General features: G+C 35.5%; 2 protein-coding genes across 4 annotated transcripts in view; one reads left to right on the top strand and one right to left on the bottom strand.

The window, feature by feature from the left end:
• Window positions 1–18,062, bottom strand: part of Sk2 (Sphingosine kinase 2) — a 41,970-nt gene that overhangs the window by 22,280 nt on the left and 1,628 nt on the right. Inside the window, exons 2-4 of one of the 3 annotated variants that reach the window (XM_073984667.1) lie at window positions 11,157–11,257; window positions 4,418–5,291; window positions 4,254–4,353 (exon numbers count right to left, since the gene is read on the bottom strand). In XM_073984667.1, the coding sequence (XP_073840768.1) occupies window positions 4,254–4,353; window positions 4,418–5,280 (963 nt within the window). In that variant the 5' untranslated portion in view covers window positions 5,281–5,291; window positions 11,157–11,257. Of the gene's footprint in view, window positions 1–4,253; window positions 4,354–4,417; window positions 5,292–5,750; window positions 5,803–11,156; window positions 11,258–18,062 lie in introns of those variants that run through there. The other 2 variants (XM_073984666.1, XM_073984665.1) reach the window with 2 other exon arrangements.
• Window positions 11,242–18,062, top strand: part of LOC141402747 (islet cell autoantigen 1-like) — a 45,590-nt gene continuing 38,769 nt past the window's right edge. Inside the window, exon 1 of the mRNA XM_073984668.1 lies at window positions 11,242–11,912. Within this exon, the coding sequence (XP_073840769.1) occupies window positions 11,346–11,912 (567 nt within the window). The 5' untranslated portion in view covers window positions 11,242–11,345. The remainder of the gene's footprint in view (window positions 11,913–18,062) is intronic.

Genomic DNA, 18,062 nt, shown 5'->3' with positions numbered 1-18,062 from the left:
CACCAGGTCCTTCCAGCGAATCATGGATGAGCTATGCACAGGCATCCAAGGAGCACGAGCGTACATAGACGACATAGTCTTGGCAAGTAGATCTCTTCACGATCACAAAACTAATCTTAATTTGTTATTACAGAAAATTCAAGATTACGGATTCAAACCCAAAATCGAAAAATGTCAATTTTTCAAACCATCAATCAAGTATCTAGGTCAAATCATAGATAAAAATGGCATACGACCTGATCCAGATAAAATTCTTGCAATACAGAATCTCAAGGTCCCTGAAAACATTTCAGAAGTACGATCTTTACTTGGCTCCATAAACCACTATGGAAAGTATGTCTACAACATGAGAAACATCCGAAAACCACTAGATGATCTCTTAAAAAAAGATCACAAATTCATTTGGACCAAAGAATGTCAACAATCTCTCAACGAATTCAAACGCATTCTAACATCGGATTTACTACTAACTCATTACAATCCAGCATTGCCAATTCACATTGCAGCGGACGCATCATCACATGGCATCGGAGCGGTAATATACCATACTTACCCAGACAACAGTGTCAAAGCCATTCATCACGTCTCAAGATCACTTACTCCAACGGAGCGAAATTACAGTCAAATCGAAAAAGAAGGACTAGCACTAGTTTTCGCCGTACAACGTTTCCACAAAATGATTTTCGGAAGAAAATTCACCCTACATACCGACCATAAGCCATTGCTCACCATATTTGGTTCCAAAAAAGGTATTCCGGTCTACACCGCGAACAGGTTACAACGTTGGGCTCTCATCCTTCTCACCTACGATTTCGATATAAAGTATACCAATACAAAGGATTTTGGACATGCAGACGTTCTGTCAAGATTGATAAGCGCACATGAAAAACCATCAGACGAGTACATCATAGCTTCAATCAACCTAGAAAACGACATAAGGTATGACATCACAGACGCCGTATCAACACTGCCAGTTAGCTTCAAAATGATACAGAATGCAACCAAAAAGGATTCAACCATACAAACAGTTTCAAACTACGTATACAACGGCTGGCCAGAAAACAAAAACAGCATAGATTCTTCAATTCTTCCATATTTCAACAGGCAAGATTCAATATCAATAGCAGATGATTGTCTTATGTTCAATACCCGCATAATAGTACCCGAATGCTACAGAAAACAAATTCTCAAACAACTGCATCGCGGACACATAGGAACAGAAAGAAGCAAATCTATCGCACGCAGCTACGTATATTGGCCAAACATAGACAAGGACATAGAGACTTACGTCAAGAAATGCAACAATTGCCAACTCGCAGCAAAAAGTCCCATCAAAACCAACCTTTGTCCTTGGCCCACAACAACACGCGTTCTCGAACGTGTTCACATAGATTACGCAGGTCCTGTAAAAAGCATTTACTACCTCGTAATAGTGGATTCATATTCCAAATATCCCGTCATATATGAAACTTCATCAACCACGACCGCAGCAACATTAAGGTTACTAGCAACTTATTGCTCACAGTTTGGAAATCCTGAACAAATCGTATCCGACAATGGAACACAATTTTCCTCAGCGGATTTTGAAAATTGGTGTTCTCAACGAGGAATCAAACACACACGAACAGTTCGATATCACCCAAGTTCCAATGGTCAAGCAGAAAGATTCGTCGATACTCTCAAACGATCTTTAAAAAAATCAGAGGGAAAGGAGACGGCATCTAATGCACTACAAACATTCTTAGAAGTGTATCGTTCAACACCGAACAAAAACTCTCTCCAGCGGAATCATTCCTAGGTCGAAAAATGAGAACAGTTTTCGATTTAATAACAAAGCCTCCACCAGCGAGCAGAGAGAGAAACATTCAAATGGAGAAACAATACAACCGGAGACATGGTACAAAACAACGAAATTTCATCACTGGAGATCTTGTCTACGATAAACACTTCAAAGGTAATAAAAGCTACTGGTTTCCAGGTGAAATTATCAACAAAGTGGGAAATGTTACCTACAACACTCTCATTCAAGTGGATAAGAGACAAATTCTTGTGAGATCTCACGCAGATCAACTCAGACCAAGAGAAACCGATCAAAATGTACCTGCAGAGCAAAATGATAATCTTCCTCTTCAAATTCTCCTAGAAGACTTCAACATTAGTCCACCAATGGAAGAAAATTTCACAACTCCACCATCATCACCGGTTATGCACTCACAACGCATCACTTCTCGAAGAAACCCTGTACAGCCAGTATCCAGGACCCCCGAGAAGTCTCAAAAAGGGAGATGTTAGGGTTCCACTGTAAACAATCAGAAACTAGGCATCATTGTTATTATGCATGCACACATACATAGTGCTGTTTTACATTTAAGCGATTTCTCTTACGATTTTTTGTCTCCTCTTTGTGGTGGTTATTCTTGTTAGGCAGAGTTGCAAAACATAGTAAGAGATATTGAAACAAAATTTAGTTTTGCAATGAATTTTGTGAATAAAAAATCATTTAAAGCATAAAATGATTATTTGTTATAAGCATTTTAAAATTTGTATAACATATTTTTATAAAATACCTTCTTTTTACATTAAGTATTTTTAACAAAATGTACACTTGGTACCATGTTACAAAAAATGCAACCCTGTGTGTGAAATTTACGAAGATGAGCAAAGAGGAGACAAAAAATCGTAAGACAAATCGCTTAAATGTAAAACAGCACTAAATGGTTGACTTCAAGTCAACCGAAAATAATTAGTTTTTGTAAATACCGTTAGTTTCCGTTGATTGGCCCAGTACCAATGTTGACACTTTTTTATGTAAAAATAAAACAGACTGTGTGCTGTAAAATATACAATTTTTATTGTATTGCGTCGCTGCATAAATATGCAGAAGTGAGACCAAATTTATTATGAATCGGGAAGCTGTTAGTGAGTACTTTAATAATATTTACAAAAAGAACGAAGAAATTTGTAAAATTAGCTTAATAAAATCAATGTTTTTATATATATTGAAAATTATTTTTTACAAATATTATTTAAATATATTTAAACTTTTAAAAAAATTTAGAAATATGTCCACCTCCAAATCGAATTTGGAAGCTAGCAGGGGGTCTCTTCTAATAAATTCAGAAGTCAAATCTTGCTCAAATTTGCCACAGTTAAAATAAAGTGGATTTTTCTATTTTAAGATGGGATAATTTTTTTGTAAATACCTGTTGTGACTGTACGTAGTATCCAAATGAAATAGAACGGTAATACACAAATCTATCAACCGATTTTCCTTAAAATTCATATTTAAGGGTTTCAGAGTGTAGAAAATAAATATGTATAATTTTTTTTGAAAATAGGTAATTTTTTTGTCATAGCCCCCACATAAAAGTACCGTCCGATTTTAGATATTTTGTGGATTTTAGCGACATTTTATGACCGATTCGGTTGAAATTTGGTATTTCGTCCTCTTGAAAGATATGAATCCTGCGTACCAAAAATTATTAACATAGGTCAATGTTTTGGTTTAGAACCCAAACAACGGGACCACCCTGTTCAAAAAATTTTGGCAGTTTTTGGTCATTTTGGTCGATAAAACGTAAGAAATGCTGTTTGTACACACTTATTATACATAAATAATAATTAATTTTAATACAAAATGGACGTTGAAATAGTTTTGGCCAGAAAATGTGGATTTGAGACCATTGTGCTATGGACAAGTGCAAATATAGGGAACGGAAACAAAACTTTATTTTATATTATTAATTTTTCACTAAGTAGCCGGCCTTCGGCTACATATTTTTGGAACTTTAAAGGCATATATCTCGGAAAGTATGGACTTCCCAGATATGGTATATTTTTGTGTTCAGGACAATGAGACGTGCCTGTGGTAAAAATTTAAAAAAAAATCGGCGTGTAAACATTCATAAAAAAGGGGTTTCATTTCCAAAATAAATAGTTTTTATTTCTATCCTGCAAAAAGTATACACACATACATTGACCATTGCTTCAAATTTTACTAAAACTATTACAAATTCTGTCCTGATGCCCACAATGTATGGGCCGCATTAAAATGTTATGATATCGAAACAAAAGACTTTATATCAATCAATTGAATGTTAACTATTGAGTTTTTCTATCTTAATATTACAGTCTCTGGAAACTATTACAAATTGCGTGTTTTCAAAGTACATTGCGAGCGTTCATAAATTATTGAAATGTGACAACTCAATGTTACGTTTATGAAGTCAGTCATAAGCTTCAATACTGTTTACCTTATTTTCCAATTCTATTTCGACAATATCCATAGATGAGGAGTGGCCTCCTACAAGCGTTAAAGCAGCACCCAATATAGGTTTTGGGTCATATGGTTCCCTAATAACAGTTATTAAAATATGGTATAATTGCATAATTTTGCTTGCTATACATATGTACTTACCCGCAACAATGAGCTATAGAACGGGCAAGACCATTGCCCGATCCACATGGCACAATGCCCAGTGATATGTTTTCGATTACATTCTCCCAATCCATACGCTTGAATAAGCCATTAACGACTTCATGAAATAGCCCGTCTCCACCAACTGTCGCGATTTCAGTCCAAACAGACAAGTCTCGCCTTCTAACGAAATCATATGCGTAATTGGAATGTTTAGTTACATATAGATCATACGGAACTTCTGCCTCGTTCAGTACGGGTACAACCTGACGATGAAATAACTCTTTCGCTTTTCCAGAACCGGATTTAGGATTCAATAAAATGAGGAGGCGTTTTGGTATCTGTCCGTTTTTACTTACACCATTCAGTACGTAACTTTCTCTATATGCCTTTAAGGTTTTATACCATTTTTCAGCCTCGCGCATGTTGTCTTCGTGACTATCAAATGACCGAAACCGTAGGGTTATTACAGTCCGCTCCCGTCTTAGAACATTTCTAATGTTCTTTTTTAATACATATGCAAATAAATACAAATAAGCGTCCTCATCTTCACTAGTTCTCTCTTTATCTGAAATATTAGGAGTACAGACGCCGCATCCTCCTGTCGATTTAAACCGCTGTGTCCGCTGTATACGCACGCATCTTCCTCCAATTATGTCCGAAATTTTAACCACTAGATCCTTTCCAGCAACAGTCGTACTTCTTTGCAATGCTAGACCAGACGAGTTGAGGACAACATGGAACACACTACCCTTCTTTTTCTTGCTACTGGAGTAAAAGGTATCACGAAGTTCATAAATACTGTTGGACGAATGTAATGTCTGCTCAGTTTCCACTTCATGTCTAGCAGAAGTCATTTGCATATTTGGTGGATCTGTAATATATTAAACATAATTTGAGTTAAAAATACCAACTTGTTCAATTGAACGATTAGGTGACCACAGCTTGTGAACTAGGTCAGACTATACAGTAGAGTTGTTAACATCTAGTTCAATTGAACGACCTAGTTCACAATATAGTTCAATGGACACCGGTCATTTCTATCATGGTCATGGTACAATTAGAAAGGTGGATGCCTCAGCCCAGCTGATCGAATCTAAAACGTCAAAAAACTATGAATTCGCCATGAAAAATCAAAACAAAAAACCATATGATTCTGTAAGTAAGAGATAGCATGTCTACACTTTATAGACAAACACAAGCGATAAAAAGAGACAACAAGATATCATTTGGCGAACATTTTGACAGTTTACATTACAAAAAAGTTGCTTTGTTGTAGCAATTCGCCGATGCATCTACCTTTCTAATTGTACCATGATCATGGTACAATTACATGAAAAATCACTAGAACAATTGCCGCTGGAGTACATCTTTTCCTATGAATTCACCTATGAATTTTACAAGAGAGCGCGCAGCTAGGATGCACTCCATTTTACTTCCACGGCACACAGCTAGGATGCACTCCATTTTCGATCCAAATCACAGCCTTTGATGTAGTGTTTTGGATTGAATTTATATGTAGTCTAAAGATGCTATTGATGTTGTTGTATTGATGTGTGATTTGGGCTATTTGATTGTAGATGATGGATATGGCTATGTGTGTTGATGTTAATTTGGTTGTAGATGGTGATGATGTGTAACTGATGGCTATATGGTGATTTGTGCATTCAGGTAATGCCAAGGAGATATGTTATATATCTGTAGATGATGATGCGTGGCTATTTAGATGATGATAGTGTGTGTGAAGATAATGGTGATGTGGAAGATAAGTGATGTGGTGCCTGTTGTGGATAGAGCTATGTGGTGCTGTGTGACTGTGGGTGATGATATATGTCTGTTGATGTGATGTGCTTGTAGATGGTGTTGATGTGTAACTGATGGCTATATGGTGATTTGTGCATTCAGGTGATGACAAGGAGATATGTTATATATCTGTAGATGATGATGCGTGGCTATTTAGATGATGATAGTGTGTGTGAAGATATTGGTGGTGTGGAAGACAAGTGATGTGGTGCCTGTTGTGGATAGAGCTATGTGGTGCTGTGTGACTGTGGGTGATGATATATGTCTGTTGATGTGATGTGCTGTGTGGGAGGAAGATGATTAGGTTGGACAGGAAGGGAAGCGGAAGGTTGTATGACAAGAGAGAAGAGTAAGAATAATTAGAATAATTAGTGACTGTATTAGAGAAGTCAGGTTATTTAAAGAGGGAAGATAGCTAACTACGATTTAATTACTAAAGGTAAGGTAAGGTCTGTGCTGGCCTGCCCCAGAGCAGCTTAAGACTCTTGCAGTAAACCACCAACACTGTAGGGTCAATAGAGGCGAAGTAGGAAAGAGATTCAATCACATGTTCACCAAATAGTCTATGTCTTTTGACCATCAGTCTAGGACATCTACATAGAAGGTGTTCGATTGTCTCCGTTCCTCCTCATCCTCACATAACCTACAGTACTCAATTTTATTGCCATCCCACTTGCAAGTCATGGATCTTATTCCGCAGTGACCGGTTATTACCCCCACAGCGGGAGGAGGGACGAAGTTCTACGCCGTGAGATAACCGGCCAGATTGACTTAGATACCTTACAACCAGGCACATCTTGCCAAACTTTAACGGTTTTCTCTGCGTGGAGCTTACTGAGTTTGTCGAGGAAGAAGCAGAGAGGTGGCTTGACACTATCCTCTACCGTGAGGTCCGAGGATTGGGATCCTCTTCTAGCCAATTCATCAACTATCTCGTTTCCCTCAACATTGCAATGCCCTGGAACCCAACAAAACCTAACAACTATGTTACATGTTTTTAAGTGAGACCTGCATCTTTGAACAATCCTGGATTTAATACTGTATGACCCTAACGCTTTTAGAGCAGCCTGACTGTCCACATAAACAGTGACTGCCTTATCTATAAGGTTCGTCATTCCCACTATTAATTCCAAGGCTTTCAAAACCGCAAAAACTTCTGCCTGAAAAACACTACAATTGTCATTAAGCTTATATGGGTTCCTGATGTCTAATTCTTCACAAAACACACCAGATCCCGTGCCTTCTTCCATCTTCGACCCATCGGTGAAGATCGACAGACTGTCGGGTAGTGGTCTGCCTCGTGTCTACTCACTCCTGTGTCAAAGTCCAGGCTTGATGAGATGTAGTCAGTCTCATCTCCCCTGGCTCTTAGTCCAATCTGGCTACAAAAAAACTCTAACTCAACTTCAAAAATAATTTGCGACTCGTGAATTACAGCAATGTTCGTATCTTTAGTTTGTATTTAATTTTTTTTAAACAAATTCTTATAATTTTAGACACTTTTTCTTGTGTTCAGAAAAAAGACTGCGACTGTAGGGATCAAAAAATTGGCTTGCTTAGCTAGGGATCTATAAGCGAGTGCTTCTAAAATGTATCGAGCGGAGTGCATTTTTCATAACTCCGTGTGGACTGCATCGAAAGATGTATTGAAATCATAACTCTGCATTGCACTACTTCCAAACTTTTTTGCTGGGAAATGTCAAGCTGTACAAAAACATGTAGATGTTGCTCGACTAAAGAGAACAAATAAACTTAATGTTGTACACGTAAAATGTCAACATTTGCTGTGTTTTATATGAAAATTTAATTTAAAATAACTTATTTTAGCAGTTCAATTTCGATCAGCTGGTAATTTCTGTTTCGTCAATCAAAAATAACTACGGTAACAATTTTTTCCCGAAAAATTTTTTGTATGTATCTACCTGAATTGACAGAAAAGAAATTCGACTCAAAATTTTTTTTCGCCTCTGTTTATGAATTTTGCATTTAAAATTCCTGTAACACTGTGCAACATTTTTAAGGTGATCTTGTGCAAACAATTCGAACTGAGGATTTTTGAAAGTACAGACCCAAACGACAAGAAACCCTATATGGGTTTTGTTGTGTCAGATCCAGCTCGGATTTTATGGACCCATCTAAACATGGTTAAATATTGAGTTTTTAAAGAAATTCGGGGCTCTATCTCTGAAACCAATGCGAATCTTCTTCTGACCTCTGAAGCAAATTTGTAGATAAGAACAAGAAAACAATATTTGGAGAAATAATGAACTCGAAAAACTATATTTATTGCCTCAAATTTCAAAATATATGCAAAAATACCACAATTTTTATACATTTCGCACCGTATCTCCAAAACCGGTAATTTTTTCTGAATATTTTCTTTTGGAAAAATATTCCCTGGAATGTAATACACAACTCTTCAGAACATGTCATTGTTGCAAAATGCCTCTATCCCGTTGTTTTCAGTACATTTTTCAACGACGATTTAATAAAAATGTCAATAATGTCGTGAAATCCGAAATGCGAGAATAAACTGTTGGTGTGAACTGTGTTTGAAATACGTGTTGTAAAAGATATGATGCAAAATACCGCTGAAACAACATGAAGTAAGCATTTTAGAGTTTCAGAATGTTCTAAAGAATTGTTGAGAACTTTATTTGGAAGATTTTTGCAAAAGGTTACTTGGTTCAACTCCCAATAGTTTAGCCGATACTGACCAGAACTTCAGCAATTATGTAAAATTGTCTATATTTTATAGATTTTGATGCCCTAGATGGAGTTTTTCTTATGTGGTTTCTTCAAAAGATAAGTTCTACTAGTTTAGTTCTACAATATTGCTAAAGACAGCAAGGCCAAATTCCTATCCGTTTCTTAGATAAAGGCCTGATAAATGCAAAAAAGTGTAGATTTAGCCTGGTTTAGATGAGGCCATAAAATCCGAACTGGATCTGACAGGACAAAACCCAACTAGGGTTTTTGTAGTCTAAATATGTACTTTCAAAAAATCCATACTAGAAGTTGTTTGCATTTTCAGTGTTGCATAGCGTAATTGGGCCATGGTGCAGGGTAAGTCTTGTGCCAGACTACGAAAATTTTCATGAAAATGACCCAACAAAAAATGTTAGAAGTTGTGCATGTGGAGTTATGATTTCACAAAATCCTTCGATGCAGTCCACACGGAGTTATGAAAAATGCACTCCGTTGGATACAATTTATAAGCAGTTGCTTTAGAGATCCCTACAAAAAAAAAACAGTTTGTTGATCATTTATTCTAAAAATAAGAGAGAGTGTATACATTTCTAAGAATTTGTTATAAAATAAAGAAATAAAATCTTAAGTTGCGAACATTTTTGCGGTAATTCACGAGACGGAAATGTTTAGTGGAGTGGAGTTCATGTCGAAAGCTGAACTAGTGATGGGAAGTCATCATAAAAACCCTTTAAGTCCAATTTACATATGCACATTAAATGATTTCGTTTTACGAAATCCTAGAATCAAATGAAGTGTATTTACATCTGTTTTTTTGTGTCATTTGCTTACGCACACAATCGCACATACACACTTATTCAATAACACAAACACACGCACACAATATATTTATTCAGAGAAATAGGAATTTCACAACACAAATGTGTATCAAATAACTTAAATTAATTCCAAAAATAAAAAAACATAATTTTTGCAAGTTTATTAAACATTTATTTTCACTTTTGTCAGCGTTTGAGTATTTTTGTTTTTCTACAACACACACAAACAAACAAAGACATTTTAAAACAGTTGCATTTTTTGGTAGTTTATGACAAAAAAACTGGGCTGCTTATAATAGCTGCGCGATCCCTTGTAAAATTCATAACTGAATTCATAGAAAAAGATGTACTCCAACGGCACTTGTACTGTACATTTGTAGTGATTCAACTGCATCTGCGGATGCAAACTTTTTGCTGGGTAATGAGTACTTTACACGATATTTTATTTTACATATTTGTTGTAACTTTGCATATACATTTTGCATATAAAAAATGACAACTCATGTGCAAAAAACACATCGTGTAAAGTACCCATTAAGGGGTGTTTACACTATCTATCAATGTCATATGAGATGTCAAATTTGCTACCTGTAAATTTTGTACACATAGTGTGACCACTATAAAAAATTTTCATCTATCAAAATGATGTTGCAACTCATATGTAAATGTTTCATTTAGGGAGCGCTCTATTCGGCCATGTATTTTCGTATGCAGTTGAGAAATTAGGCCTGTTCGATAACTTCGCAAGTAAAAAGTATTTGCAAGTTCTTGCAACTACTTCTCATTTCTCTTTCACTGAACAAGTTTGTTATCGAACAGCATTTTGTAAAAGTTTGTACTAATTTGTGCAAACTTTTGGGTTATCGAACAGACCTATTAATTGTTAGAAGAAAACAATTTTACCAAAAAAAGAAGGAAAGGTAAAGAAAACGAAAATGGGAGTGCGATTAATGTTTTTCACAATATAAGTCCCGGTCCACACTAGCGTGAATTTCATTAAAAAATTTCATGAAATTAGGTGTTCTTAAATCGAATTCCCCATTACAGCAATTTTATGATTTTACTCTACTATGGGGTCTAGAGACGCATAATTTCATATCAAAATTTCAATGAAATTACTGTAGTGTGGCCCGGGACTAAATTGTGTTATTTGCGTGATTTATATTTTGTGGTCATATGAGATTGTATGCTAGTGTGAAGGCAAAAACAAAAAGTGGTATGGAAACAAAGACAAGCATAAATGATGTCGAATGGATAAACGAAGTGACAGCTCATATGACATTGATGGATAGTATAAACACCCCTTTAGTAAATAAATGAAATGAATTGGCAAAAATGACAAATTCGCCTAGGTTCTGAAACACTGCAAATTACGATTCGATTTTGATTGACTGGAGTGATGCACCTACCTTATTATTATGCTCTTAGTAAAGCAAACTGAATGGATGCCTCGATGAGCAAAGTGAATTGACGCCCGAAGCACAGATTTATATATATGTAAATTTGTTTGCTATAAAAAAAGAAACGTAGCATATTTTTCAGCATCTTGTAATTTCGGATATTTATTTTGAATAAAAATAATAATAACAGCCATAACCATGCATCATGCACTTTGGGTCACAAAAAAAACTGTTCAACGGAAATTGGGAACTAAAGAAGATGAACACATTATATCCTCTGATGCCGAATTAGATGCAAAAATTGAGATCTTCAAGTCGATAATGGAGACTAGTACAGAATTAAGTAAACTAATTGAACAATATCAGGAACGTTTGTGTATACTCTCGCAAGAAGAATGCGTATTTGGACGTTTTCTAAAGGAGGCGGGCAAGAGGAGTAAGACAACTGGACAAAGCATTAGCAATACAGGAAAATGTGTATCATATTGTGGTCAACAAAGGATGTGCGTCAGAGTCCCTTTATTAAGATTACAGCATGAAGTGGACATATTCCGGAATCGTGCAATTGTCGACACCCAATCGACTATATCAAGTATGGAAAAGGAACGTACCGAATATAGAGCAGCCCTGGAGTGGATGAAGTCATCTAGTTCGGAATTAGACCCAGATACGGGACGAGGTGTGGACAAATTTAGGACAGCTCAAGCACACGTACGTGCTTCCAAGCAGAACTTTGATACTCTGTCCATGGATTCAATTCAAAAGGTAATGTTTGTATGTAGTAGTGTTAATATATGTTGAAAAATTCCTTCTTAAAATCAAAGAAATCTACACAGTTTTTTTAGAAGATTTTGCTTTCATCTGATAGGTCATACCTTGAGCTACTTTCGGAAATTTGTTTGCTAAAAAATATTGCAGAGTGGGAGCAAGTTGAATGTAGTGGCTGGATTTGAAACTTTTTCCACAAAAAGTTTTCAAAAATTAATTTTTTGTCGCAAATAAGCGGCCTTCGGCCTATGGACAGATGTTAAACAGGGCTAACGCGATCATAATATTTTCAACATTATTTTCTTTGTCAAAATCATATGGTTTTTCGGAACTTTCGAAGCCTATATCTCGGGAAATACGGAATTCCCATGCATGATATACATATCGGCGTAATCAGCATTCCAAGACCTACCTGTGGACAAAATCTCAAAACTTTCTGAGTCCAGCCACTATATTCATCTTATGCCCTGAAATTTTTACCATAGATAGATCTCGATACCCTGATTACGAAAATATGACATTTTACCAACGGTCATAATTTGTACCGTAAGTACGGGTAAAAATCAGATATATACAGGCATGTCACAGATTCCGATCGGAATGGTTTCAATTCCGTAATTTCATTTCGATCGTTTTTGTTTTAGCTTCTCCAGATTTCGATCGATTTGGTGAATTCCGAAAATCTTATTTTTTAGTATAAATATGACAACATTAGACGAAACAAAAGAAAGAAAAGAAAAACATATGATTAGAAAACACTGCAGAAGTGGGAATTCTGAAAAGAAAGATTTTTTGTGCGAAAAGATTGCTAATTTTTATTGGATTTTCAGTTTTACTATAGTTGAGGCGCAAAAAATCAACATAACATTGAAAAATACCGTGTTTGAGTTCGTTCTTATTTTGTTTTTTTTTTGATGTTTGCTTTAAGTTATCATTCGTAATGCCAGGTTGTTTGGTTTTTAGAAACGATAAATCTTTGTTCGAAGAAAATCGTGATTTTTACGAAAAAAAATTATGTGGCAACACTTTGTTAATAATTGGTTTTGTTGATTGACAAATAATGGAAATTTGCGAATTTTTCCAATAAAATGATAAAAAAAATATGAAATTAAATGTGATTTTGTTAATAAAACAATATTTTTATTATTTTTAAGTGCTTTTGGAGTGTTTTAAAGTGAAATGTTACCAAAAAATACAATTCCACTTGAAGGGAAGAAAACTCACAATTTTAAAGAAACTGTTGTCCGCGTAGCTTAAATTTGAACCCGTCCATAGGAGAAAGTTTTAAATCCCCGGCCGAAGGCCGGCTACTTAAGTAAACTTACCGTTTTAAAAAAACTTTTACATTGCTCTAGAATTGTAACTGGTTTACATACAGCTGGAAATATTACATTTCTGGATAGGTGTTTTCCTAAGCTTTCTTTTGATACCCATATCGGTTCAGAAAACCCGGTTATATATTATCCGGTTTTTACGCGAACTTTCGGTTCAAAAAACCGTCAATTTTTTATAATCAGGGCAACAAGATCTATCTATGGTACAAATTTCAAATCGATCTAACGATTTTACCTAAACTAGGAATGTTCCAATAAAACTCAAAACAAAGTGGCGGCAAAACAATTAGCTGTTCTACAAGGGTGTGTATAGTACAGTGCAATGATTACAAGACTTTCAGGTCGAGTAAATTAACAAACCTGTGGTAAATTAAACTTTCATGTATTTTGTTGTTGTGGTACTGTAAACTGTTGCATATCTACAATATTAACAAGATGTACATGATCTACAAACAACCATGAGTAATACCGCTTAAGAATCGTTTTTTAATATGACTAAGAATAATGAATTCAATTCCAAATTAAGTTGTAGGGGTTAAGTGCTCAGCAAGATAAATACGTATGTTATGCACTTTATCCCTGCAACAATGCGTCGAATGTTTTAATTTAGCCTAGATATGGATGGGTGGGTGAGTAATCGGATAAGATGGTTTCTGCCAACGAATCCGATCATTGCATTCTAGGTTCTCCCTCTTTTTGTTTTTTAGTCAGCTATATTAATGTCGTTTAAATGTTTTATATGTAATACCTTTTGTCTCACTAACGCACATTTTTTTTTTTTGATTATTCCTAATGACTTCGGGTATTGTTGAAATTGTCAGTGACGATTTTTATAATAAGAGATTCTGTCCTTCCCAGGTGAACCTGAATGTTGTTTTTTTCATTGCACAATTCCAGGCTATAAGCTTTTTAGAAACGATAGATCTGGGGCTCGCGGTGGGGGTGTCGGCGTCTATTTGCTGTTAATCTGAAAGCTAAAATTCTAACATCTCTGTCTGACCCTCATCTTTGCTAGTCTTTATTTCCTAAAGTCAGTTCGGGAAATTACTGCTTTGTATTTGGCGTAGTTTATCTGCTTAGAGGAAATTTAGATGCTTTAGAGGATCATATATCAGAGCTTATTGTTAGGTACCTGGATATTACATCGTTGGTGATTAGAATTGTGATTTGTTGAATTCCAGGAAGTATTCGTCTCTAGCTTTTGCTAACGCGCTGTAATTTGATTGTCCTACATAATAATATGCCAACACACTTTGATTCGTTCCAAAATTCTTCTTCGCTTATTGATTATGCACTAGTTAGCAGTCCTACTTCAATGTTGAGTAGCAGTCAATTTCACGTTCCAGCACTAAATTCCTCTCATGCTTTTATGTTATTGCAATATAACCTGCCTACTCGTAATGAATCTCTTTGTAAATTTTTTCGTGATTATAATTCAACTGATTGTTATGCTCTTTTTAACGATATTTGTTTCGCTAATTTTGAGCAAATATATTTAACCAACGATACTAGTGTGCAGCCCTCCGTTTGAATAATATTTTGTATAGTCTATAGTATAGTAATTATTAATCGCAATAGGCCTTGCTGGCATAATAATATAGAGGTAAGGCAAGCAATTATCAATAGAGATTTGGCTTATCGTGCTACTTTAGAAAACAACTGTGATAGAAATAAAGTTATTCATAAAGCATATAGATCGATAGCCCGACGAACTCTTAGACGTCTAAAACGATCTTATGGAACGCGAATGTTTGAGGGTGTTACTGACTCCAAGGAATTTTGCTCCAGGGTTAGATCGACTGGTGGGCTGGATTCTTACAATGACTGTGATAGCAACTGCGATATTGATCCTGATTTACTAAATACTTATAATAACTCTGTTTCGCCCCCTTTCGTAATTGATGTGAGTTCTGACTCTTTTTCTGATATAGGATATATGTAATAGCTTTTCTTTTAGAAACTTCGATCTTTTTGATCTGCACAGTGCAATATTTAGGTTTAAGTCCAATGCTTTAGGTAGTGATGGTAGTTAGGTAGTTCAGCGGCATATTCTTCACGTCTTCAATACTGTTTTAATGACCAATACTTTCCCTCGCTCTTGGAAGTTGGCTAGAGTTTCTCCCATTCGAAAAAAAGTACTTCTGGACTTGACTGTTCTGATTTTCGTCCGATATCCATATTGCCAGCTCTATCGAAAGCCTTCGAAATATTAGCCAAGGATCACCAATTTAACATATCTAGTTCTTCTTGTAAACTCATCGCATCATTTTTGTCTGATCGCTCTCAATATGTACTATGTAATGGCCGCTGTTCTGCAATTCGTTCGATTCTGACAGGTGTTCCTCAGGGTTCCATTTTGGGCCCAATGCTATTTATGTTGTATGTAAATGATATGTGTCTGTTTGTCCGGCATGCAGGCTTGGCCATTTATGCTGATGATTTGCAGCTACGAGTATTTAATACTTGCCTTACTAATATTGACGACTGTATCTCTGAACTAGATGATGATACACTAATACCTCGATTTGCGTTAATAATTGGTTCCGACAAAATTCAACGCAATGCGAAACAACGCAAATCGAAACACATGTTTCCACGTGTTTATGTGAAGAATTTGTTATTTGGTACTAAAATGTTTTTTTATTTTTTTTTCTAAATTTTGTACTAAAAATTTAAGCGAATGTGGTTGTTAACATTTAATGGTACACATTTTATATCAACGATATTATTATTAGTATATAAAGAATATCAAAAAACGAAAATTATTTATTCATTAAAAAATTGTCACATTATGCGAATGATTTATAGCATTTTATTTCTCTGATTTTTATTTTTGTCGAATAATTTTTTTGGTAAAAATATTTCTTTATAACAATTTACTGCATCTCCCATAGCCAATTTTGGATTACCGCTACTATTTTCTGAATCGTTGTCTACAAACATTTCAATTGCTTTGGTTATAAGTTGCTTAGCTTCGGATATTTGGGTGAATTTTAAAAATATTTTTCTGTGGTAATTAGACGCTGGTGACTGTCCATCTAATGCATGTTCCGAAGCAATGTAAAATAAACATTTTTTTCTAATTGTTTTATTGTGACGTTAAAAAACCATGAATGCCCACTTCATAATATTCAAAGCAAAATGTATTAATTTTAATTTTTATTTCATCCAATATTTTAATTGTCTTCGACAATCATCTTCAGGGATCTGTTTTAAAAACAATGCAGACAAGGGAGGGCTATGTATAAAAATGATTACGAAACTAAAATGAAAGATATTCTACGAGATATGTGCACTTACAAAAGACTAAACAGAGATCCCACTACGTCACTACAAAATAAAAACAATAAACTAATTGATAAATTATACAACATGGACATCATAAAAGCTATTGAGAAAAACAGATTAACGACAAATACATTAATTGCACCTAGGATTTACGGCCTCCCGAAAATCCATTAGGACGGAATACCTTTGCGACCCATTTGTTCCTCGATAAATTCACCCGTGTATGGGTTATTAAAATATATTGTGGATATACTTAAGCATTTAACCAAAGACTCCACATTTAACATTAAGGATGCAATGGATCTGAGAACAAGAATCGCCATTACAAAAATAAACGAGGACGAAATCTTAATATCTTTTGACGTAGTGTCACTTTTCCCAAGCGTTCCGATAAATCTAGCTTTAAAGACGATTAACGAAAAATGGAATATACTCAAAAAACACACCAAAATATCCAAAGATTTATTCATAGAAATACTGACTCTTTGCATTAAAGACTCGAGATATTTCGTATATGATGACAAGGTGTACGAACAAAGAAAGGGGCTTTCCATGGGTTCTCCAGCGTCACCGATAATTGCAGATATAGTAATGGAGGAGTTATTGGACGCTACAATGGAAAATTTGACGACGAAGCCAAAGTTATTAACTAAGTACGTAGACGATATATTCTGTATAGTGAAGAAAACGGAGGTGGAAAATACTATAAGAACACTAAATTCATTTGATTACATCGACAAACCAAGGCTTGCTCAATTGCCGAGGAAAATGCTCAAACGGCTATTGATGATCTAAATGATTTACAAAAGGAATTGGAGTTCCTACGCAAGCTATTGAATGAAGCAACCAAGAACTGCCGAATTGCTGAAGAAAAGGTTCAGAAGTATGAGACACAGTTGGCTGACATTAACGCTAAATATTATGCTGCCTATGCTGATTGTGGAAAAGCTGTCGATGGCCTTAATAACTTGCAAAATGAGTTGGAGTTTCTACGAAAACAATTGGATGAGACTCATAAACGTTTGCAAGATGAAACACAGGCACGAATTGATTTGGAAAGCAACATTCAGAGTCTACTTAAAGAAAGTGCCGTCAAGAAACAAGAGTATGATGCCGAATTGGAACAGTCGTTGCAAGATTTGCGTGAACAACACGAAGGACAAATGTGCAAACTTGAAATGATGTATAAACAAAAGGTTAAGGATCTTCAAGCAGAAGCCAATCGTGAGTCCGTTGCAGCTTCAAGTGCTATCGAAGAATTAACTGCCGCTCGGATAACTATTAATAGCTTGAGTTATCAAATTGATGAATTGGAATCTACAAACGCTATGGCGAAATTCTCGCTATGGCGATTTGGAGAAATTGTTCCAAATTGAACGTACACGTAACGCTTCTGAGGTAGCACATATGGAAGCTGAATTGCAACGTGTACGTGACGAAATGATACAGCAGCAAGAGTATCATGAATTAACGAATAGTAAGAATTCATTAGAGGTTGAAGTTCCTGTCTACGACAAACTACTGT

This window comes from Musca autumnalis, unplaced genomic scaffold, assembly GCF_047663935.1.
Source record: "Musca autumnalis isolate F117 unplaced genomic scaffold, ASM4766393v1 scaffold_4, whole genome shotgun sequence".
Classification (NCBI taxonomy): domain Eukaryota; kingdom Metazoa; phylum Arthropoda; class Insecta; order Diptera; family Muscidae; genus Musca; species Musca autumnalis.
Note: the sequence above shows the minus strand (reverse complement) of the source record. Positions and strands in the feature narration are given on the sequence as shown.